The 25,747-nt window shown below is 36.9% G+C and overlaps 1 protein-coding gene across 9 annotated transcripts in view; it reads left to right on the top strand.

The window, feature by feature from the left end:
* SORBS2 (sorbin and SH3 domain containing 2) overlaps positions 1–25,747 on the top strand; it is a 173,760-nt gene that overhangs the window by 121,077 nt on the left and 26,936 nt on the right. For 3 of the 9 annotated variants that reach the window (XM_060085820.1, XM_060085824.1, XM_060085822.1), the window contains 5 exons: positions 11,335–11,384; positions 14,068–14,255; positions 16,596–18,176; positions 20,545–20,633; positions 22,003–22,049. In XM_060085820.1, the coding sequence (XP_059941803.1) occupies positions 11,335–11,384; positions 14,068–14,255; positions 16,596–18,176; positions 20,545–20,633; positions 22,003–22,049 (1,955 nt within the window). Of the gene's footprint in view, positions 1–4,344; positions 4,504–5,193; positions 5,278–7,052; positions 7,116–11,334; positions 11,385–14,067; positions 14,256–16,595; positions 18,177–20,544; positions 20,634–22,002; positions 22,050–25,747 lie in introns of all 9 variants that reach the window. The other 6 variants (XM_060085825.1, XM_060085823.1, XM_060085826.1 and 3 more) reach the window with 4 other exon arrangements.

Here is a 25,747-nt window from a genome sequence, read left to right as displayed (position 1 = left end):
AATCCAAGTTCCTTCATGGAATATACAAAAAACCTTGTGGTTTGGCCCCCATTTTGACCTCTCCAGCCTCAAGTATCTTCCTGCCTTTCCTGCTTCACTCACCATGTTCCAGCTCCACAGAGAGCTCTCAATCTTCCCCCCCGGACCGTTGCACAGGCTGTGTCTCTGCCAGGAATGCTCTCTCCACCATCTCTTTCTTCCTGTGGAAAATCCCATCTCCTCCTTGGCCTGTCTCACTTCCCCCAGGGCACCATCCCGACTACTGGACACCACTGGGGCCAAGCTTCCCCTGCTGTGAGCCCCGCTACAGCACACTGCATTACCCCTCACCACCCTGAATTGTAATGGCCTGTATACTTGTCTGTGTCCCTCACTAGACTTTAAGCTCCTTGAAGGCAGGGACCCCGTCTGGTGCACCAGTCGAATCCCCAGCACCTAGCACAATGCCTGGCACATGGTAGGTGTTCAGTGAATACACACTGAATTAATAGTAAGGGAATGAGTATAGGTTTTACCCTTGTAGTTAGTGGGTAAAGTTGGTGGGACCTAATCCTTTTCTCTTGCTTATCTATGACGTCTGTACATTTCTAGTGACAAAAGGCACCATGGGTCTCCATCAAAGCACACACGGGGAACTCCACACACTGCTATTAGTAACTGTGGTTCCCGAATTCCACGATTCCCAGCATACAAAGGGGGTAGAGGAAGAGAAGTCCTCCCCCGACCCCGGCCTAAAGGATCCTCCTCTTCCTTAGAAATCAATGGAATAGGCATTTATATTCTTTGACAGGAAAGTAAAAATGAATACAATTTTTGAAGTGCCTAGATGCTCATTTGACTATAAATTTAGAAATGATGACTAAATGGGCCAAATGTTTGATCTAGAAAAATACTTTGCCATCACCAGGAATTTATCTTAAACTGATTTGAACCACAATGTATTCCATGAGACAATCATGCAAACTCTCTGCTTGGATTATATTAATAAAAATTCTACATCCCATCTGGGTTGGATATGTTTATAGGTGAACCACATTAAAATAAAATAATATAAATTCAATTAAGCACTTATTTAGGACACCTTTATGCTTGAAAATAGAAAATAATGGGGAGATGTTATCTTCCTCTACAATAACTAAACCTGCACATAATGGTAAAAGTGAAAGAAAAAGCATTGAAAACACAGGGCAGAGTTGAAATGCAATTTAAACCCTCAGTAAACTTAAGCTTCTTTAGCAGTGAAGACTATCACTTAAAGCTTAAGCTATAAAAAGTCTGAGACTTTCATCTGTTGGTTTGAACCATAAAAAATTATTCCAACTAACAATGTGTAGAGCATTTACTGTGGTATCTCAATAAATATAAAACACAGTAGCCAATGTCATTAAAGCTTAAAAATCTAATGAGCATAAGTTATAAAGGACCAAATGATGTTGGCAATTTTTCTGTTCGGAACAGCACATAGAAATCCCATGCCCACAATAAGGATTCTGAGAACAGTAGAATTTTTATAACCTGAAAAGCAACAAAATGCTTTTAAACTGTAGAAAACAAAACTTCAAAAATAGGTTACCTTTAAATAAGAATTGTGTGTGATTTATAATTTTATGTTTTCTTAACTTCCTCTTGAGCTCAGGACCCGGTGTTGGTTGTAAGCCCGCCCAGGTGTGCTGAGTTTTTCAAAATGAAAAGAGATCAAAAGAGGGCAGAAAGAGGCGCAGCAGTATCTCTGCTCTTTTGTTGTCTGTTATGAGCATGATCATGCTTCCTAAATGAGTTTCTGAATGTTAACATTCATGTTGAACGACTAAAAAACTTTCAAGTCCCTCATGGAAAGTGCTGATTTAGTGAGATCATTAGTATGTCTGTCTGTCTGTTGGCCGACCATCTGAATGTGTATCACTGACTTTTGTGAGGCCTCTGCGTACCTTAGAGTGACTCAAGATTGCTACATAATACATTTAATTGTTGCCTGACTAAAGGGATTCGAAAGGTCAACTAAGGCATAGAGAAAATTCTGGTTCTGCCACTTACCATTTCTTTACCATGGAGGCTCTGCTCAAGCATGTGCCTTTCATTAAGTTCCAAAGTTATGGATAATTACCAATTATCCTTGCGGGGGTTTTCTCTTCTAATATCTATTGGCATGAATTCTAGACAGTTGCCCATTGAGACGATAAATTCAAGTTTTAATCTACAAAATCGTAATTCATGGGAAGTTGCCATTCCAAGGTAGGGTGCAGGGTGGTAGGTATTCTGCTCCCTTTTCCATAGTCTATCATAGAAATAGATTTCTATAAATCAGGATTCAGTATATTTATTTGTTGTATCTATTTTTTAAGGTGGAAATCAAAGTGAAGTTGTAACCAAATATACTTATTTGTCTAGTAAATTTGCTGCCCTCTACTGTTCAAAATGTTTTTTAAACAAATGTTTCCTCTAAGAGAAGTTTCTATCTCCCCTTAGCAAAATAAAATACTGTACATGAAAACAGAGATTATAAAATCAAGAATTAATAATATTATTAAGGATATAACATTAGAAACAGCGAGATTTGAAAAAGCCAAAGATTAGTTTTCCTGTGGAAGCAGTCTTGGGTCTCTACAGACAGAACAAAATTACTGGAAAATTCTCTCCAGTGTCAACTACCTTAAATATCAGCTCCAGCCAAACTATTCCACAAAATACCTACATACTGCAGCTATAATCTAAATGATGATTGGAGAAAAACAGTATTTCAGTACTATCAGAATCTCAATTACTACTTTTGCACTATTGAACCAGAGATAAATTGAAACAAATTTTTTAATTAAACAGAAAATGGTAAATTAATTACCAGAATATTTTCAATCAATTTCACTGTTACTTCTGAAATGTAAACCAAATATAATGTTGACTAAGTAAGAGAATATATCTTAAAATTTCTGTAACATTTCTCATAGTAATTATATGATGTTCTCCATAACATTATAACAGTAAAGGAGAATAATATTTTAAAAGAAAGAACAGAACAATCTCAATGTGCTTGTCCAGACGCAGGCTCTGTGACACCACCACAACTATTATCATAGTCTGTTTTTAATCCCCTAGTGCTCCGCGGTAAACATGTCACAGGGTTATTACATGGCCTTTATCATTATGGTCACCACATATTCTGGATACCATAGGCCCTTTCGCTCTTGTGTTATGATGTCTCAAACTTTTCTATCACCGCCTGTAACTACTATTATAATCTCATAAAATACTGAAATAAAAAGCACATCTCTAAAAAGGCTTTGGATAGAATTGATTTTTAAATACAGACTGTGTGTTATTAACAAAACTTTTGGGAATGCAACAGGCCAACAAAACACTCGGACAAGCTAATGTCCAATAATGGCTTTTGTTTGAATACAGCATATCTCAAAGCACCCAGTATCACAAGGTTGTAGAGCATTTCTTCTGGAGCTGAGATGTAGTTAGTTACTCCATGGAGGTCCTTGAGTTCTTTAGGAACTGGAAGGGAATGATACAGATCTGCTTTGAGGCCATGAGCACATCATATATCTCCTGGAATATGTCCTCTCCTGGCCCAGGTGAATGGCTTTTAGAGAACTGGAGTTTTTAAATTTTTCCCCTGACTTAAAATATTACTGTCCAGTCATTCCACGCTTAATTAGTGTCATGTAATAAATTCTCAAAGAAGTCATAACCCATATGTAGTACTTTAAGCATCCCTTTTTAATGTAAAATCAATGGCCTGAATGAATCTGGTCAGGCATGTATTATTTAAAAGCATTAAGGATATCACGGGGTAAAATAAATGCTCTGTCTTTTTTTCTATTATTAAAGCATATATATAATATGTATATATTTTCTCATTGTATTAACAGTCCTAGGTTTTGTATCTTAAATATGACATTCAGAAACCAGTGGAGGGGTATAAGTCAATTACCAAAAAAAAAAAATTTTTTTTAACTTTTTCTCTAAAGTGTTAACCAAACCAGGGTGGGATTTTCTCCCTCTCTCTTCCCCAACCTTGACCGACCACAGTAATATGAAAAACCTAACTCCACCCAGGTCCATTTCTCTAGCTCAAGGTGGACCGGTAGAAGATGATACTCGGGGTATCTCATAAAACGTGGCCTTTCTTCACTTTGTGAAGGTTCCTTATCTTTACACCTTTTCAGTGATCCGGACCATTCCTAAATTATTTGACACCCTGGGGACATTTTACTTTTCCCGAACGTTTCCTCCTGCCTTACGTAAGGCAGGACACAAAGTGCTGCTAGCTGGTGTCCTCTTGGTTCCATCAAGAACCTCCATCTAATGAAGCAGTTTTTCCTTCACCCCTTTTTCTTACAGCCCCCTCTCCCAACCACTCCGACACCTGTTCCAAGGGACCCTGGCCGGAAGCCTATTTCTCTGTCACCATATGGAGAAGTAACTGGTAGCCCCTCCCCTCCGCCCAGGACCAGCATTCCCACACCAAGCGCGTGCACCCCGGCTCTCTCTCCCATCTGGGTGAGCTCCTTCCTTCTTTAACTTATCTCATGCCGTCGGGAAGTTCAGGTGCAGCCCTTGCTCCCAGAGGCTAAGGAGATCATCAGAGGCTGGCTACTCACCATCACCCCCACCTTGCTGCCCTTTTCTTTCTCACCGAGACCCCGGGTTCTTCATGCCAAACAACCCGCTAACAGTCTCCCAGCACTTCTCACTCCTCCCCCACCTTGTATCTCTTCCCACGTTACCCCTTGCCTCCCCCAGGCTCTCCAAGTGCCTGCACCTGAGCGAACTGTCTGCTGACTCCAGGCTTACACGCTGGGACCAATGAGGGCAGGGGCGATGGAGTGACTCGCCCAGAAGAGCTACTTGGTGACTGAGTTGAGCCTGTTTTAATATCCTGCTGTGCTATCAATGCTCAATCTCACTGTCACAGAGAGTTTGTCATAGTTTATGCATCAAGCTAAGGAGAAAACTAGAAATGATGGCAGAGAAAATAACTAGGGGCCTAAGTGATGCCATCAAAGCTTATCTTCATATCCTAATTTTGCCCATTTTACTTTACTTCCTTTGTTCTCTCTGGCTGAGATTTGTTGGGTGAGAGTTGATGCATGTTTGTGTGCGAATGTGTGTGTTTTTCATGCCTCACAGCGTTGCCCTCACTTAGCTCAGTGTGACTTTTCCTTCCCTTTTCCTTCACATCTGCTCCAGACTGATCGCATAAATCCAGATGACATAGATTTAGAAAATGAGCCCTGGTATAAATTCTTTTCAGAACTGGAGTTTGGACGCCCGGTAAGTGAGGCTAGACTGTTAATATAAAACAATTAGGAGAATGTTGTTTGATTTATAAAACATATCGTTATCAGAAGAGATAGGTGTCATTTAGAGAACAAAAGCTGAATACTATGTACACCAAAAATACTCTGAAAAAAGTATATTCTACACACACAAGTTTGGTACAGCTTATCCCACATTCACTTCTCTACCAAACATTTAAACATGTCAGACACTTCCTATATAGTTTTTCTTTCCCACCAAATCATGCATTAGATTATTTTATATCTGATTGATTACAGATTCAAAATGTTGAGATAGTATCTGTCCTAGAATAGTCAGACAATTATTACAGATTTATAGAAGATTTGTATTTGTTTACAGTCCATTTGGATCTAGCTCAATCAGAAAAGCACTGTGAAATTTACAATAATAAAACTTACTATTATGACAGCTCCTATTTGCTGAGGAATCACCAAGCACCTGGAGAGGGCTGGGTTCCATACTAATGATCTGAGTCCTCACAATGTCTGTCTAGTAAGAAGCCGGAGGCCAGAGGGGTTAAGTAATTTGCCCAAGAGAGTTAAGTGGCAGAGTCAGAAGTTAAACTCAGACCTATCAAAAAAACAAAAACTTCTGGCAAATCCCCACTATAATATACTGCCAGAATATCCCCACTATAAAATGTCTCATTTGCTCTTAGGGATATAAGGAAAAGGAAAAATGAGGAAACCCTGTGGACCTTGATTTCTCCTCCTGCTACTGAAAACTACCACAACTCCTCTAGTCCCCAGACCTCCACCAAAGGTGGACCTTACGAGAACTGCTTAATCTGTTTGGGATAAAGCATCAAACCAAGCTTCAAATAGCAATTTCCTTTATTAACTCGAGTTTTACTGGGGAATTGCAGCTGCCGACAGCAGTGCATTTGATGCCTGTCAGTTACATAGTTTTTATACTCTCACTGGTGTTTCTGAATTTTAAACCCTTAAAGAACATACCGAATACACCGCACAGAAGTTTTATTAAAGATCAGAGAGTACAATCTTTCTTTTATCATGTCATAGACTGATTTATACAGTCATATACTGACCATATATTATATACTAGGTGGTTATAGTAGTTAGTCCCTTTTGTCCCCTAAAATGCAAAGGAGACTTGGTTAGATTCATTGTATCTTATTGAACTGGATCAAAAGTGACTGTAAATGAGTATAAACCAAATAATATTTTTAGCATTTCTATAACTAATAGGAAGAATATTTTTCCTAATTTGAATCCAAGTATTCACATAAATGCATTTTACTTTAGAGAAAAAAAATTCCCTAGCTTTAATTTATATGTGTTGTTATTGTTGATTAGACAGTTTATAGGGATAGGACCAATTTCTGTTTTGAGCCTAAATTATCAGCATTTTTCTACAATCATTTTCAGGCCACACATGGAAACTCACCAGCATGCTATCCACCTGCTCCTTTGGTGTTTTTTTAATGTACCTTGCATTCCTCCGTGGCTAGAGACTAGGAATGCTAATTTTGATTTGATGAAATGAGTTTATAAATATACTAATCAAATCACTAGTAATTTTGCCCAGTGCTTGAGAATATTTACGAACATCGCACTCTTCCTCCTGGGCTACACCCATTTTGCTCCATTCATGTCACTCTATATGTGTATCTGATACTGTCAGCGCTCAATTTCTAACTGTTGTCACCTTTTCCACATGTTCATTCCTTGCTGCCATTGATTCTCCTCCATTCCATCTCTACACTTCTGCTTATGTGGTGCATCTACACCCAGCCTCCTAAAAAGGCTCTGGACTATGTTCAAGATCATTCTTCTGGTGTTTCCAATGAGGTAAAAACAAATTATTCTCTTTTTCAGATTTCTCTCTTAGGACCTGTTACTGTGATTCTGAACATCCGTGTTTTACAGTTCGCTAAAGTGTCTGAGCTGTTTTTGAAAATCTGTCTTTGCATCACTAGATTGTATCCAGTATCATTGCTTAGACATTAATTATACCAAAATTGTTGGCTCTTTCTGAAACATAGGTGAAGAATCATTCCGATCATTACTTTCAGGTGAACTATTCAATGCATCCTGGTATCCAGGAGTGTGATAATCAAAAAGCAAAAGTAGTAGTGTTAGTGCATATATTTGATTAGACTGAGTAAAATACTGCTAGAAATATCTTCAGAGCCGTTTTATCATCATGCTTGGAGGTGTAGAATAACAGTTTATATTCTTAGATAATCAGATTTTTATGCCTCACATATTCCTAAAATTTATTTTAATTCTTTCATTTTCCTAAATACAATTTGTGGACTTTAGCATCAGATAAAATCAAGAATAGGGCTGACAAATAACTGGCACACATGTCACAACTTCCCAGTCAGACACCCTTGGCAGACATTACTAATCCTTCTCAATGCTATAAGCCAGGCAGCCACTCCAATAGATTATCACTGGCACATGAGATGAAATGCATTTTCCATCTCTGTATAGGAATGCTCATGACAATCTGATAGGTAAAAAAAAAAAAAAAAAAAATTATGCCTGGCAATGTAAAGTGTTATTTGAATTAGTCAAAGAGAGTATGAAAAATAAATATTTTCATTGAAAAGTCTTAACTCAGTTAAATATGTGCAACTAGAAAACAAAACTAGTAGAATACCTATGCTGCAGGATATACTACTGACACACAATGGTGACAACTGGAAGTGCAGGCACAGTCTCAGCAGGAAATACCCAACTTTCTAGACCAAGTTGCAATTCCAAATTATTTCCCCTGAGGTATGCATCACAGTGTATGTTAAAACAGAGAAGTGTTGAAATATTTATATATTAAATAAAAAGTAAAATAGAGTAACCAGAAACATTCTGAGTTATTGAATTCAATCATTTCTAAAGGCTTATTTGCTGTAGATAGGTGTATAATCTGAAGAAAATCAAATACAACAAGCAGTTCTATTCTGTGTGTCATGTTACCTCTAGATCTGAAGAAAGGGTATCATTTAAACATACGAACAGCCAAAGAATTTACTTTGGAATTCAATTTGGTCAGATATTTCTCTCAGATATCTTGGTCAGATATTTCCAAGATATTTTTAAGACAGTTAGTTCAGTGAGTACTGAAATGGAGTTAGAGATCACCATATCTAACTCACTCATTTTTCAGTCAAGAAAAGTAGAGTCCAACTATTTTAAGAAATATGTCCAAAATCCGATGATAATATGGTGGCAAATTAAAAAACACATCTCTTAACCTTCACTTCAGTGCTATTTCCTTTATACCATACTTCTTAGCAATTCCAAAAGATATATTTAGAGCTCAAATATTTTAGAAACAAATTATTTACTTAATACTATTTCTTATTAACCATTAATTTCTGTGAAATACTTTTCTATAATTAACATTACACAATAATCCTCGGGATAAAAATAGTAGAAACTTAATTCTATGCATTCTGTAATGTTAACGGTAGTGGCAAAAAAAAATCACATAAAGAAGCACTTTGCTGATGGTAAACTGATTTTGCATTATCTCTTAGGGATTGAGAAGGGGGTGCTGTATATTCTGATAGCATATTAACTATATTATTAACTTCACATCATGGTTTTTCAGTGTTAAAAAATCCTCTGATAAGGTACTGGATTCTGTCTCTAATAACCTTATGTAAAACATTTCCGGTAAAATTTGTAATTGATTAGACATTATCTTAGCTGCCATTTATCAATTGCCTACTATATGCTATGAATAACATACTTTTTAATCCATAAATATAAGTGAGAAGCTGGCATTAATAAGGAACAATTAAGGACTTTTAAGCAAAGTTTAATCACATGATCACATAGCAGAAAGAGCAATTCAGTGTCTGTATTTTATTAAAATGACCTTCATTTAGGCGTATTAAAATAATGGTAATATGTAAATACTCAGTAGATCATAATAGGCAAAATAGCTACCTCCTTTCTGGAGACAATTTCCATTTCAGAATGAGTACTATTCATATACTTTTCATACAAGGTTTTCTCTTAGTCATCTATCTAAACTTTTTATTGTTTCCTTAAAATTTAATACTGAACCTTTCCTTTGAACACCCATCACAATACTGGTTTCAGTTTATTTTAGGCTGTGGAAACCAGCCCAAGGAGGAGTAATTGTAGTTTCTTAGCCTAAGTCTAAAACACAATTAATTTATCAGTATAGAGCCTTCACTTCTTACACTATGTTTTATTTCATATTACAGTATTGTTTAGGCTCATGATTCAAAATCATTTAGCTGGTGATTCAAAATTTCTGATCACTCTAGGGGTATTCTAAGAGTGTTCCACAATGGATACTTTTTGATGGCCAACTGTGGTTTGTGGTTGGATGTCCCATGAAAGCTGTGAGCCACACAGGTGGCAGTGCTCTGAGGCTCTTTGGTGTTGCTCTTCTGCAAACATGTAGAATTAATATTTCAAAATCAGAATATAATTGTCTGGTTTTATTTATTTACTTGTTTGCCATCCTTCTTATTTAGTATTTATCTTTCCACCTTTCCAGTGTCCAATTCAGAGTAGCAAGTTAAAATAGTCATGTAAACTTATCCGATTAGCAGACCAATTTTTTTCTATCTTTATATTTATTGAGAAATTCAGAATCTAAGTGTTTTACAGGAACTAAAAGTATTATAATATGCTTTTCTCTGCCTAGAGAAAAGAGAGGGTAATATTCTCTTGCAGAGAGAAGATTTGTTGGTTTTTGGGCAATTCCATTCTCATTCAGTAAAAATGAAAATATTAGTTAATAGAAGCAATTTTAAAGTTATGCATAAGGGGGATTGTGTGTGTGTGTGTGTGTGTGTGTGTGTGTGTGTGTGTGTGTACTTGGTAGGCATTTCCCTATACATCCTAGACATCATACATCATACCACAACTACTTTCATCTCAAATTCATATCTAACATTTTTGTTTAATATCTGTTTCATTGTATTGTTCAGAATGAAGAAGTATGAAAATGGTGTGTACGATAAGCATTTGGAATTATTTATCAATTTGTATCATCTATTTTTCTTTGTCCCTAAAACCATGGATAACTGAGAGCTGATCTTCTGACTAAAATGTTAAAAGTACACTTTTCTAAAAAAAGGTTATATTTTGATTCATTAAATCATTTATTTTAAACTAACCCTGAACATAACTAATTTCAAAGATATAAATCTGTACCTGACTTAAGGACCAGGTAGTCTAGTTTAATTTCAAACCAAATTCTGTGGTTTTTATTAAAAAGTCATGTCTATGTTGACAGATGAAAGAAGTTCTGCTTACATTTTATGTCTACATAAAAATAACACCTGGCAACATGACAGAAATTTATAAAGAAGGTTATGTTTTATAAGGATTAAAGACTACAAATATTTCTTTAAACATCAAACCATTCCTTTATGTAAGAAATTTCTATTTATAGTCTATTTCTACATGAAGGAGTGTTTATTAATTTTTCTTTTTCCCCCTCAGGCAATGTTTGATTTATGAATATTTTGAGTGACACAGAGAAGAGCGGTGCTGTACAGTCGACCCTCCATATCTGTGGTTTCCACATTCACAGATTCAACCAACTTAGGGACAAAAATATTCCCCCCAAAAAAATTCCAGAAATTTCCAAAAAGCAAAACTTGAATTTTCCATGTTAGCAACTACTTCCATAGCATTTACATTGTATTAGGTATTATAAGTAATCTAGAGATAATTTATGCAAGGATGTAGGTAGGTTATATGCAAATAGTATGCCATTGTATATGAGGGACTTGAGCATCCTCAGATTTTGGTATCCTTGGGGAGGTCCTGGAACCAATTCCCATAAGATACCACAAGAGATGACTGTATATCAGAAGAGGAAGTAGATAAGAAGAAAGTAGAAATTAGGTTGCATAATTTCTCTTTGGGAAAACACTTTTATGCCCAAAATAAATGGTATTTTTAACCTCAATTTTGACAGTATTCTTTTTAGGATACCTAATATAATGTCCAGGGACAAACAAAATTTTGCTATGGTAAAAATTTTCATGGAACTATCTTTCTATCTTAACAGGCCTCCTTGTATCAATCCTCTATAGACAGGAGCCTGGAAAGACCCACTAGGTAAGAGTCTCATTATTATGTAACCAGGATATCCTATACCAGTGGTTTCTTTTTCAGTGAAATAGAAATGAAAAATTATGTATCCCTCATCTTTATTTTAAGCACCATAATTCATGAAGTTGTTTTAACTTGTTTCTGCATCATTTTATATGACCATATTCAAGAATGTATAAAAATTAAGTAAAATAATTCTAGATTCCATTACAGGCTGAGAAATTCTTGCCTTCCCTGTCTCCTCCATACCCAGTTTTCTTCTCCTTAGATAAGTATAATAAACATCTAATTTTCAATATTGTTAGATGATGTGATGATATAGTTGAAAAAACTGTAATAAGTTAGAAAAAATTTTATAAATTATGTTCTACATATGTTTGTTCATTATACTCTGACCACACAAATCAGGAATGCTGTTACAACTGATAAATGAGAACTTACTATATACCAGGCATTCTAAGTACAGAAACATACTCAATCCCTAAGATTTTATCTCTAGTAAACTGAAACTTGGGCTCCATAACATACGAAGTTTACACAGTTGGCAAAGGACAAAGTAGAATCGAACCAAAATAACCTGTAGGTCCTAACTGCATTAAGAGTCTACCAAGGCAAGTTCTGTTCGTAGGCTTTAAATATCACTCTTACTTTAAAATATTACAGAAGTTCAGACACAGTAGACTGACAATAACGAATAATGCAAACTCCCAGCCATATCATATCATCAACAACAAATATTTATATAACAATAATTTGCCCTTCTACAGATTTCTATCATCATAAATGGAAAAGTAAACTGGGTCCTTTGTACATTGGTTTCATGTGTGCCATTCAACAGCATTAATGTCGCTGAGAAAGGAGCACCCTGAACCCCTTCTTTTATATCTTTTACAATTATGTATGCACCTAAAATGTTTGAATTTTAGTTAGTTCTAATCTGATCTAAGGATTTACGTAGAGACACACAGACACTCATGTGACAGGATAATGACAGCAAAAACAGGTCTAGGCGAACATGGGCGTCCTCTTTAGAAGAATGCAGACAAATTCTGAGGTCTGGCTTCACCTCTATACTTGCAAAGCTTGCAGGTTACATTTATTCATTTGTAAAACAGTGACAACAGCACATAGCTCAGCGGTTGCTGTGCATGCTGTGTAAGACAATAATGACAGTGAAGCAAATAGCATACTGCTGGTTCACTGGAGCTGGTCTGCTGTTGCTGCTGGTGTTGGTGGAATTTTATCTAATGATTTGACAGACAGCATGCTATGTGAGGTAGATATTCGTTCACTAATGTTTGTCTTAAATGATATTACACTCAGATCCAGAACCATGATATAAAGTCCCTGCCCTTACAGACTGTCGACACCTTTTAATACAACTGGGTAAAAGGACTCTAACAGTTTATTTGATGACCAGATTATTGGTCATTCATTATTTAAACAGAAAAATGTTGGAATTGCAGTGTAAGTTTTTTAAAGCTAAGATTATTAGGAAAAGCCATAGGGAAAGCTCGAGGTAAGAAAAATTGGTCTTACCAGAGTTCCTTCTTTTTTCCAATCCTTTCCTCCATTTTGGCATCCCTCCTCCGGATATGTTCATGTTGTTGCAACTGTTCTGTAAAGAGAAAAGATGTATGGTACAAATCTTAACACTGAATTGTCAGTAACAAAATATTACACTAATAGGAGAATTTTTACTTTAAAAGGTGATTATGTTCATACACAAAACCTGTACATGAATGTTTATAGTAGCTTTATTCATAACTGCCAAAACTTGGAAGCAAACCAAGGTGTCCTTCAATAGGTGAATGGATAAACAAACTGTGGTACATCCATATAATGGAATATTATTCAACAATAAAAAGAAATGTGCTATCCAGTGACAAAAGGACATGGAGGAACCTTAAGAGCACGTTGCTAATGAAAGAAGCCAATCTAAAAAGGGTACATACTGTTGGTTCCAAATATATGACATTCTGGGAAAGGTAAAACTAGAGACAGTAAAAAGATCAGTGGTCACCAGGTGTTCACAGGGAGGGAGGGATGAGGAGGTAGAGTGCAGGGGACTTTTATGGCAATGACACTACTCTATAGGATACAGTAATGAGGGACACATGTCATCATACATTTTTCAAACCCATAGGATGTTCAACAGAAAACATGAACCCTAATATGAACAATGGACTTTAATTACATTTAATGATAATATATCAATATGATTCATCAACTGTAAGAAATGTACCACACTAATAGAAGATGTCAATAACAGGGGAAAATGTGTGCAAGGGAAAGGGAGCAGATGGGAACTCTCTGTACTTTCCAATCAATTTTTCTGTAAACATAAAACTGCTCTAAAAGAATTTAAGATAAAAAACAAACTGCTCTAAAAAAATTAAGTCTAGGAAGTCCTAGCCACAGCAATCAAACAAGAAAAAGAAATAAAAGAAATACAAATTGAAAAGGAAGATGTGAAACTGTCGCTGTTTGCAGATGAGTCTATTAATTTTCAAAGAGTTGATTATAAAGAAATAGTTTTTAATATCAAGGAATGAATTCCTAAGAATGCAGTTTGGGGGATGGGGGATAAGAGGCATACCATGGCCACCAGCACCTTCCACTAGTCTTTCTGATTCAGAGTTGAAACCCCTGCAACACCAACCAAACTGAAGCTGATTCCTTCTTTCAGTTCTGCAAGCATGGCCAGTGACTTCAGGAAAAGGAGGAAGAGCGAGCCTGCGGTGGGGCAGCCGAGGGGCTTGGGGGATCCGACTGCGAGCAGAACTAGCCCAGGTCGAGCAGACCTCCCAGGATCAAGCCCCACCCTGACAAAGTCCTTCATTAGCTCTTCTCCTTCTTCCCCATCAAGAGCAAAAGGTGAGCAGCAACAAATGACATATAAACAATTTACTAGTTTAAGTTTTAACTTGGGGAAAGCTGGTCCAATGATAACTACCCAGAAATAGCTAGCAGGTAAATAGTGTCTTAAATAAAATATAGTTTCAGAACAATAGCTTTCTTTATACACAGATTAAATCAGGATGGTGAACCATTTGAGTGGCTTAAAGGACTCTTATCATCTGTTAATGCTTTCTTTTCTCCAAATATATTGTGTGTGTTTTCTGGAACAAATTTAAAGTATCAAATATTGTATTGTCAGGCTATTAAAAGACTACAGTTCCAAACATTTGCATATTCTCAACATTTTCTAATGTTACTACAACTAGAAAAATTAATCAGATATATAGAATAGAAACTAGAAGTAGCAACAGAGAATGTTGTTGCGTAAAACACAAATTGGTTTTGGATTTTTAAAATTATTTAATTCTAGACAAAAGTTTGTCTAACCTATGAAAGTTGCTTCTTTAATCACTTGCTTTATATTTTGGTCAATATTCATACATACAGTAGAATATCCATGTTCTGCATGTAACATAGTGTTCAATTCAAAACAGTCCACTAGTAAGAGCTAACTGGTTTCAGGCCATAATTGTAAAGTTTAGATATCACCAAGCCAATTTTCTGTATGGCCTGTCTCCTCTCTGGAAATTTAGTGAATTGTGTTGAAAGGAAGATGTCACTCCTTCAAGTCTCTGTTTAGTTACACATTACTGCAGCTGTAACAGGAATATTCCCAAGATAGAGACCTAGGAATGAACCAGTATCCATAGGTACCTAGGATTTGGGGACTCGGGGGCTCCTCCAATCCTCTGGGGTTGAAATATAAGAGAGAAGAAATTTGAAGTGTGTGAAGAAAGTGAGCTGTAACTGAAGTTTCCATAAAGTAGCAGAGATTCAGCTACACATATTGAATGTAGGCACTGAAAGTGTTGCCACATGAAATTAAAGCTTAGAGTTAGCTGGTCTGTGTGCAAAAGATTTTTGGTTTTGATGATTGGGCTCTGGATAGGCAGGAGGTGCTAGCTCTTGTCCGTGGGCTAGTAAAGCTGTGACTGCTTACTGGGAGATTCACAGGGAGGGATCCCCTTTCACTATACCATTCCTCAAATTAACAGAAGTACCCGTATCAGATTCTACTCATTTACATAAACAAATATCCCAAGGAAACCAACAGGTCATGAAATGCCATTGACTCATTATGCTTAGATACCACCCAAAAGTTAAAAGGGTTCTGGTTAATTTAGATATTTGTTTTTATCCTAGGGGGTGTTAAGTCAACTTCCTTTCTCAAATACTACATAGCTACTTAATGTGCTTATCTACTTTTGAAGAATTTGGAGAAGGCAGGAGCTGTCAATAGAGCTATTTTCCTCCACTAGACTTATTTTCTAAGAAGAAAATGTCCCATCAGATGTAATTTGGCCTCTCATGTATTAATTAACTCAGCAACACAAAAGAAAAAACAATTTCCACAGATATTCGAAATTGATGTCAGGGTTAGCTCTACATTATTATATTGCAAATGATTTTTTAAAAAGACCCTTCCTGGAAAAAAGCAAGTGCATTTACCTCTGATGAAAGTTTTACATTATATCCAGTTATCCTTATGGGAAACTGCCTAATAAGAGGTTGAAGTTAGAGAAATTAAAGAGGTAAATTCATTTGTTTAAAGAGGTGCTAGCTGGGTTTTTTCTTAGAAAAATATTAGCAGCAATAGTTCACAGCAACTGAACTTGATTTTGCAATTTGGGAAAGTATTTTGTCTTACAGCTTTTTCTATCTAATGCCCATGAAAAATTATTTGATACGGTTATGGGAGTATTAATTAAATGTAAATTTATAAGTTACTCTTTACCTCTTTATTATTATAAATCAAATAAGATTCAAATCCTGACCCTATTCAGATGTTTAAATCTATAGCATTTTTGGTATTAATTACAAAACCTTTAAGTCACTACCAGGTCATGCTATTAGCTTACAAGGGACTACTGGATTTTTGAATACCATATTTGCAGAAAGATGGATGAAATATGCAAGAGAAATAGGCGTATTAGCGACACCAGTTACTTTTTATACATGGTTTTGTTAACTATCATCTGCAAAGCTACATTTATTGCCTAAGTATTGCCTTGCTTTAGAATTAGGCTTTTTTCTCTAAAGTTGAAGCTACACGTATAACAATCAGTGTCTAGATTAAACTCCACTAACTGCTTTCTCTTTGCTGTGCTATCTGATGCTAACTGACATGCTCTCCTCTTTATGAGCCTTTTAACTTCTCCAACGTCTCTCTTCCACCACGCTGCCCTGGAATAAAAGGTGGGGACGATAGCAAAATATGTCCATCCCTTTGCAGTTACTCAGGGCTCAACGGCAACCCCTCCCATGAGTTAGATTACTGTAACACTTACAGACAGCATTTGGACATCCCACATGACTCACAGAGGGCCATTACTTTCAAAAATGGCTGGCAAATGGCCCGGCAAAACGCAGAGATCTGGAGCAGCACTGAAGAAACGGTTTCCCCCAAAATCAAATCCCGTAGTTGCGATGACCTTTTGAACGATGACTGCGATAGTTTTCCTGATCCGAAAGCCAAGTCAGAAAGTATGGGTTCTCTGTTATGTGAAGAGGACTCCAAGGAGAGCTGCCCTGTAACATGGGCTTCCCCCTACATCCAGGAGGGCCGCAGTAATAGCAGATCAAGGCTCCGACACAGGTCAGCCCACGATGCCCCAGGGTTCCTAAAATTGTACAAGAAAATGCACCGCATCAACCGCAAGGATTTAATGAATTCAGAGGTGATTTGCTCTGTAAAGTCAAGAATAATGCAGTATGAAAAGGAGCAGCAACACAAGGGTCTGCTCCATGGATGCAGCCAGTCCTCCACTGAGGAGGTGCCCAGGGACATGGTACCCACCCGCATTTCTGAATTTGAAAAGTTGATTCAGAAGTCAAAATCCATGCCAAATTTAGGAGATGAAATGTTATCTCCTGTCACCCTAGAACCACAACAAAATGGTTTATGTCCCCAAAGGCGATTTTCCATTGAGTCTTTGCTGGAGGAAGAAAATCAAAGTAGACACCCTTCTCAGGTACAACGAAGCTACAAGTCTAAAACCCTGGTGCCGATCCACATTGAAGTCACCAGTGATGAGCAGCCGAGAACTCATATGGAGTTTTCTGACAGTGACCAGGATGGAGTTGTGTCTGACCACAGTGATTACATTCATGTAGAAGGATCGTCCTTTTGCAGTGAGAGTGATTTTGATCACTTTTCTTTCACATCCTCTGAAAGTTTTTATGGATCCAGCCACCATCACCACCACCATCACCACCACCATCACCGGCACCTCATCAGCTCCTGCAAAGGCAGATGCCCTGCCTCCTATACTCGCTTTACAACAATGTTAAAACATGAAAGAGCTAAACACGAAAATACTGAAGAGCCCAGAAGACAAGAAACGGACCCTGGCCTTTCTAAACTGGCATTTCTAGTCAGTCCTGTGCCTTTCCGGAGGAAAAAAAATTCAACTCCCAAAAAACAGATGGAAAAGGCAAAATGTAAAACGTCTGTATTTGAGGCTCTGGACTCTGCCCTTAAAGACATCTGTGACCAAATTAAGGCTGAAAAGAGAAGGGGAAGTTTGCCAGACAACAGTATACTGCACCGTCTTATCAGTGAACTGCTGCCAGATATTCCTGAAAGGAATTCATCACTCAAAGCTCTAAAAAGGAGCCCCGTGCACCAGCCTTTCCACCCACCATCTCAAGAAGGTGCTATTCATTGTCCATTGTACCAGAACGATTGCGGGAGAATGCCTCACAGTGCCTCCTTCCAAGACGACACCAACAACAACTACCACCTCCAAGACCACGACAGTGCACTGAGCCTCCAAGGTGGATCCACTTTTCTATCTTTTCCCTTGTGGTTCAGATGCCCACCCTCCAGCTCTTTCATTTTCCATTCCTACATTCATCATTCTTGAGCTGTGAGACCACTTGGATTCATTATGTATTGTGAAGCAAATGCTTGTTGTGCAAACATGCCTTACTGAATAGTTCTCATTTACTCATGGGATATTTGGACTTGATGTGTGGCTTAAAGTGATCATCAATTCACAAAAATTTACTCATTCAAAATCGAAAGGGAAAAAACCATTTTGTAGCTTGATGTTAGGTTTGAAACAACTGTTACATAGAAACAACCAATTAAACTTATTTTACCAATTTAAAAGAATTTCAAGGCAAAAATCATAATTGAATATCAGTACCCTTAAGAAACTGACAACTTTGCGTTAGCTCTTTTTTTGTTGTAAAATGAATCAAAACCAATAGTTTAACAGTCTTTTCCTTGATTCTTCTATTAACTTTATAGTCATTCATTCAATAAATAATTTGCTGACATTCCATATAGAAGATACTAAATCATAAAACTCAGGAAGCAAACCAAAATATGTAATATAGTAATTGATTGGCGATTAAAAGAGAATAGGACTTGTTTAATAACTTTCTCCATTTAAAAGATACAATTGGGATAAAATTTTTGTGAATGTATCTTTAAGCTCTCTCTATATATGTCTCATTTCCATCATTCATTGTATTCATTTTCTCTTCCCTTCCATTATTTAATTAATTTATTTTCTGTTTCTGCTAAAACAACCCTATACTGACATTTGAATTAGACTATTTAGGATAAAAGTGACTCTCAACTTCATTTTCATAGATGGATTATTCCTGAAAGTGGAACACAAGGACAAATAGCAATTCAAATACAGAGGATATTTTTTCAGGTTTACGTTACTGAAAAACACAGGATGTTTTGATTATTTTTATCCAATTCTTTTCATTAATGCTTAAAGTACATCTGTTTACTGTGTAAATTTTAGGAAGCTGGAATGAATATTCCAGGCTGAAACTTGGATTGTCAAGAGAGATTTCTATGCACCAGACAGTGCAAAGTGCTTTACATACATTATCTACTTAACACGGCATAAACCTAGGTGATAGATATTATTGTAAATACTGTTTTACAGTGGAGGAAATCAATACCCAAAGAGGACAAGAAATCTGACCAAAGTCACACAGACAGTAGGTAGCAGAAACAAGATTCAAACTCATGTAATTCAGATTTGTAGCATAGAATATAATCTCTATAGGCAAAAAAGAGACATAATTCAGATTTCATATTAATGTACTATATATAGCCCAATTGTTAGTTTCCATTGCACAAATTTGTTTATCTTATTAGTATTTATCTTTGCTTTCATTTATACTATACGACATGCTTCAAAAACAGTAAATTCAAATTTTCTAGATCAATGCCAACAATTTGAAATTTTCACTGATTGAGACATGTCATAACCTAATGTTTTAGTAAATTAGTTACTTTTCCAGTTATTCAATATCAGTTACATTTCTCCGTATAATGCATGCGATATAAGATACCATTAATAGATACTTGCAATCATTATTTTATAATGTAATTAGTCATGTATATTTTGTTCTAAGGTGAACAAAAACAATGCAATAGTTCATAAGTACTATGGCAACCAATGCAACACATTCTGTTTAGAAAATTTTTATCCCTTTGTTTATTGGAATAGATATTCACTTTCTAATAAGATAGTTGAGCACAAAGGAAGGCAATAGGTAATAGCCTTTTAAGCCTTAAGCTTTAAGATGCCATCTTCAGACTCAAAAAGTAATTAAAAACAGAGAGAAAGAGGGAAGAGAATGGCCATGACATAGTTCTGTCATCATCATACTTTAGTTTTCTCTCTTTTTCATTACTATGTTCTTAAATTGTTCCACAGCATGTTTCAGTTTTTATAAGTCGTTGCTACCTTCTCCATCTTCTCCAGGCCCTATCATAGTAATCATTAACTGGTGGCAAAAAGAATAGAAATAGAAAGTGTTAAATCTTTGAAGTGAACAATCCCTGTAACTGCAAATTGTCTATACCAGGTGCTACGGTATAATTATATCAGCAATGTTACAGTTATATTTATATTTATGATTATAATACTTCTGCAATCTTGTATTACAGAAAAAGGAAAAAATGGAAAAATATCCATTTTTCCTCTTAAAATGCTCTGTTTTTGTCTTATATCACAACTTTATAATTACCCATAAGTTTTAGACCCATGTTTTCCATTGTGGTGTCTCTCCAAATGTGAAGGGTAAATAGTTGCCACCAGGGAAAATGGCTAAACAAGTCTGCTTTTGATTAAGTGGATTCTCACTCTGGCCCTGTCCTTTCCAATAGACCGTGAGTCCCCTAGAAGTTACTCATCCACACTGACTGATTTGGGGAGAAGTGTACCAAGGGAAAGAAGAGGAACTCCAGAAAAAGAGGTAGTCTGTTTAGTATCATTTGAGTCTTTTTCACCAATATACTTGATACAGCACTTGCCAGCCGAAGTTACCTCCAAAACCAGTAAAGAACCCAGATTAAAAACACAAAAGTGGTGGCAGAGAAACTAGAAACAGTTTTCCCTGGAGCCCAAGCAAAGGACTTGAAGCCAGCTGCATTCTGACCCTAGCGGCAGGCCTCCCCCAGTTGTAATCCAGTTTTGACAGTGACTCTCTGAGTCTTGACCTGACACCCATAAATTAAAGAGTCTTGAGCTGGGCCGCCCCTTGGAGGAAGAAGGTTTCCCCTGTACAAATTTCTGGCCCAGTGATGTAGGGGACAGCTCTAGGTCAGCCGTGCTGCCAATCAATACAAATTCCATAGAAACAATTTTTGCTGGCCTGCTTTTGTTAGAGAGGATCCCTGAAAAATAAAAAAACACTGCCCCTGAGAACCACCTACCTACTGGCTCTTGTCCATGGTCCTGAGCCAGGGCTGGAGGTATGGCTTGTACTATCCTGGAGCCATGAAGTTTTGATAGAAACTGAAGGCTGGTCTTGGACTGGCAGGCACTCCAGAAAGTTCTCTACAGGTGTCTGACATAGTCCAGGGCCTGTGGACCCCCAAAGAAGTCAGAAATGATCCAGGTTGCCCAAAGTTCACCAGCGTCACGGGGAAAGAGAGTGAGGTGAGGGGATTATTGGAATCAGAGAGGAAGCAGCTACAGGTGGCCCAGGCAGATCTGTGGACCCCGAAGCTTGAGTGTGGGCAAGAGTCACATCGTATCACGACTCAAAGATGAGCAGCTGGTTTACTGTGTGCTGAGGCATTCCTGAACTCTCCAGGGAATATAAAATGACCAGCCTATACTTTTGGCCACTAACGAGCCTCTCAGTGATAAGTGGGCTAATATTTCTCCACTACTATGTCAATTAGTGTTTAGTAAAAGGGGTAATGACTTCCTTCATGACTTTTTCCAGTCCTTTTATTATGATTCAGAAGTTGTGTCAATACTTAGGACATAGAGCAATTGACCTCCCACAATTACCCCAGGAAAAGCCAAAATTATACCTAGGACTGAATCCTCTGCAGGTATTTTAGTCCCCTTTTATGGCATTCATTTACCTTAGTTCCTAAGATGAAATATCATATTCAATAGTTAGGGTGAATAAGTCATCTGTTACATTCCTGTGATAGTTTAAATATCTAAATAAAGAACTAATTGATTTATTTATAAATTGCATAAGTGATTTAAATTGTATATGTTTAATCATTCCTTGAGGTTTCATTTCTCTTTAATTCACGCGAAACTTCTTTTTTATAGGAAATCCATAATTTTAAGTTAGCGCTAACCATTTCCTTCATTTTCAGAAATTGCCTGCAAAAGCTGTTTACGATTTTAAGGCTCAGACATCCAAGTAAGTAAGATAAGTGTTCGTCATATGATTTAAGTTGACTTTAAATACATTAATGATACTTTAAAAGACAAATATTGCACTGGGATGTGTTACAAATAAGACCTAATTCCCAATTCAGCAATCTACTCTAATTAAATGGTTCCTTCTGAATTGTTTGGGATGTGGGTAATTTTATTTTCATTTTGAGTTTAGTTGAGAAACACTGAGTTTTAAATTACACCAAACATGTTAGAGCACAATGCGTTCAAAAGGATAGGAAAAACAAAACGAAATTAAGGATCTTTGTTTCTACAATTTTCATGTGGAGAATGAAGTAAAAATAAATTGTTGGGGGAGTAACACTTAACTGGAGAATTTTATATCATTTATTTATCCAACTATATTAAGGATAGTTTGTGGTTAAAGACTAGAATTGTGTGTGAAGACTCCTGCAGTAAAATCTCCATTTCTCAATACTCAGAGCTTCGAGACTCTGAGCACAGTTCTATCCTGTGGTCCTTTGATGTTGGTGTTTTCATACTCCTGTGTCGTAAATTTTTTACCTTTTTTTTAGGAATTTGTTCATCAGGTGAGCATGGGGTTGGGGAAGGCTAGTACTAAGCACATGAGGAGGCTTAAATAGGAGTGAGTTTTCCAGCTCTGTTATGGCCCATGTCACAGACGTTACTTAAGAAACTTTGGTCTCCATTAGAATTCAAGATATTGGCATTAAATTATACCATGCTGTTTAGCTGAATATATATACAATAACCAAAGCATTTATTCATAAAAATGCATATTATATGAATTAGTAGTTAAAGAATCTATCTCTGGCAGAAGACATAAAAATAAAATCACTCAGAATTTGAGAATTAGATTAACTAAATAAGAAAATTCTCTTTAGAAGTGAAGATGTCAAACATGGTTTAAATCTGGGGTTTAAAAAAGTCCTGAAGGAAAGCTTACAACTTTTTTTGATGAGATAAGTAACATCTGCTCTGTTTCTACTACACTATGGTCCTAGCTAGTGTTCTTTGGATATGGTGTGATAATTTGTACAAGGCATGTCACTTTTATAAAATAATGACATAAAACATGTAAATTTCATTTCTTCTTTGTGACAATCAATCAAAAGTGTCCTTAGATGTATGAAGCCCTGAGGAATAACAGGGCATATAAAATATGCCCAGGGCTCACAAGCTTTTTGAGAAACCTTAATTAGAAACAGGCATTGAAAGAAAGATGAGGTACAGTGCAGAGGAAGGGTATTTGTGCTGTTGACTCTGTCACTGGATTGCATTTGCTCCAAGTGCCCAGCCCCTCACCCTCCTCCAAGACCACATCCTCATTGTGAACGTCTGATGTTGGCAAAGGTTCAGGGAAACCCACTCTCCCACACGCTGCCCGTGGGAGTGTAAATGACACAGCTGTTCTGAAGGGCCGTTTGCACCATCCCACTTTCACAAAGGTCTTCCTCAACCAACGAAATCTAATTGTATTATAAGCCTCCAGAGAAGTGGACTGAACAATCACCCATGGAAACCATCCCATAATTTTAGTAAGAAAAAAAATTGTTTCCCCCATACCATCAGTAAATTTATCTGATTTCAGCTTAATCACATTCCTCTTGTTCTGTTCTCAGGAGATGTAATGAGCGGTTGTCTGTCACCCCCAATGCAGTTATGTACCTGACACAAAAATCAAGGTTATGGATGACTCATGCAGCTTTTAAAAAAGGTTCACAGGGTTTCCCTGGTGCGCAGTGGTTGAGAGTCCGCCTGCCGATGCAGGGGACACGGGTTCGTGCCCCGGTTCGGGAAGATCCCACATGCCGCGGAGCGGCTGGGCCCGTGAGCCGTGGCCGCTGAGCCTGCGTATCTGGAGCCTGTGCTCCGCAACGGGAGAGGCCACAACAGTGAGAGGCCCGCGTACCGCAACAACAACAACAACAACAAAAAGATTCACACACCCAGAGAGGGAGGACTAGCCACATTTTTAAGTCATTTCAATCATTAGCTAGATGTGAGGGTTAGCAGACATTTGGTCCTATCCAAAATGTCCATGAGCATATTTGGCTCATGCCGAGTTGTTTTGGACAGGACCAAATATCAAGGACCTTTTCATGTGGACCAAATGTCCTGCAAGAGATGTGAGTGCTTTTTGTGCCTAACATCTTACAAACAAGAGACAGATATCTCTGTTTCAAATAATTATCTGTTTTAAAAGCTGTTTTTCTTTACCTAACACAAGAAAGTTTAATTTTCAAAAAGACACCTTTATGTCTTTATGTAACTCACCAAACATAATGTCTCACCTGTTAAGGAGGAAAACGAGATAAAATGCTATTCCCAAAGGTTGTCAGTGGCCACTGTTCAAAGGTGGTAGGCGCTGGTTGGAGCAAACTGGTCAAAATGGGACTCTTAGAAATTCTAGTTCTGAGATGAGACGAACATAATTTTGAAAACTGGAGGGTGAGACCACTGTCCTTTTTTCTAGACGACTTCAAAAATTTAAATACAAGTCTTTACACGTAGAAAAGATATCTTTTCACACTTAAAAAAAAAAGTAAATAAGAGACAACTAATTATTTTTCTTTTAAAGCTTCCTACTCTCATTTCCAGAAATAAAACATACCTGGTATAAATAAAACAGTTGGATTGTAAACATTACACATTTTGGGTTTTATCTTCTACATTAGGCACTTGCATAAAAGAGGGAAGTACTGTATTTGGATGTAAGGCCCTGGGAATATTGTTTGCTTTTAGAGTTACTGAAAATTTAACACAGATTCAATGTGAAAGTTTTAGCACTTCTAAATGTGTAATAATTCTTTTTACTATGCAACTTTTTTTCAATTAATTCTTTTGATCAACACGAAGTATTCTACATCTGATATAAACCTCTCTCCATTATGTATTCTGCACACATAAATGATCCAACTCAAGATTCTGAACAAAGCAACGCAGAAGATTTGGGAGTGGGAAGGCAGATGTGTGTGAAAATGGGGCTCTTGGCAAAAGATGTGAAATAAGTACCCTCCAATAAGACATAATTGTGGAGGCAAAATAACACAGAGACACAACTACCTGGGGGATGAAGCCATGAAAACCTGAAGCAGTGAGGGTGAGAATTTAGGCGTGAGTTATTTATGATGACTAATGTCTTTATAACTTAAAACGAAATACTCCAATTTACATACTATCTCCTTAGAAACAGCCCAAATGGAAAAGCATAGTTAGTTTCTTGAAAATATTTTTCTATTTAAAAAACGAAAGATATAAAGGCGGTTACAAGCAATCTGTGCATGTCTTTGCACTTGAAACACGTTTATCTTTGTGACTATAGTTAATAATACTGTACTGTATCTATGAGAGTAAATCTGAAAGGTTGTCATCACAAGAAAAAAAACATTGTGACATATGTGGTGACCAGCGTTAACTCAACTTATGGTGGTGGTCATTTTGAAATATATACAAATACTGAATCATTATGTTGTACACCTGAAACTAATACAATGTTACAGGTCAATTATACTCCACTTTTTAAAAATGTTTATCTTTGTGCCTCACTGAAAAATCAAAGTATAAAATCTTTTCTGTTTCACAAAATAAATTCATTATCAAGATATTCTACTTAAATGCCTATCAACCAGCTTCAAGGATCCACAAATAAAATTTTTTCTCATGTTGGCACTTCTGTGCTAAGGCTAAATGATACTG

Source organism: Mesoplodon densirostris, chromosome 20 (assembly GCF_025265405.1).
Source record: "Mesoplodon densirostris isolate mMesDen1 chromosome 20, mMesDen1 primary haplotype, whole genome shotgun sequence".
NCBI lineage: Eukaryota > Metazoa > Chordata > Mammalia > Artiodactyla > Ziphiidae > Mesoplodon > Mesoplodon densirostris.
The sequence above is the reverse complement of the archived record's forward strand: the minus strand, read 5'-3'. Positions and strand labels throughout refer to the sequence as shown.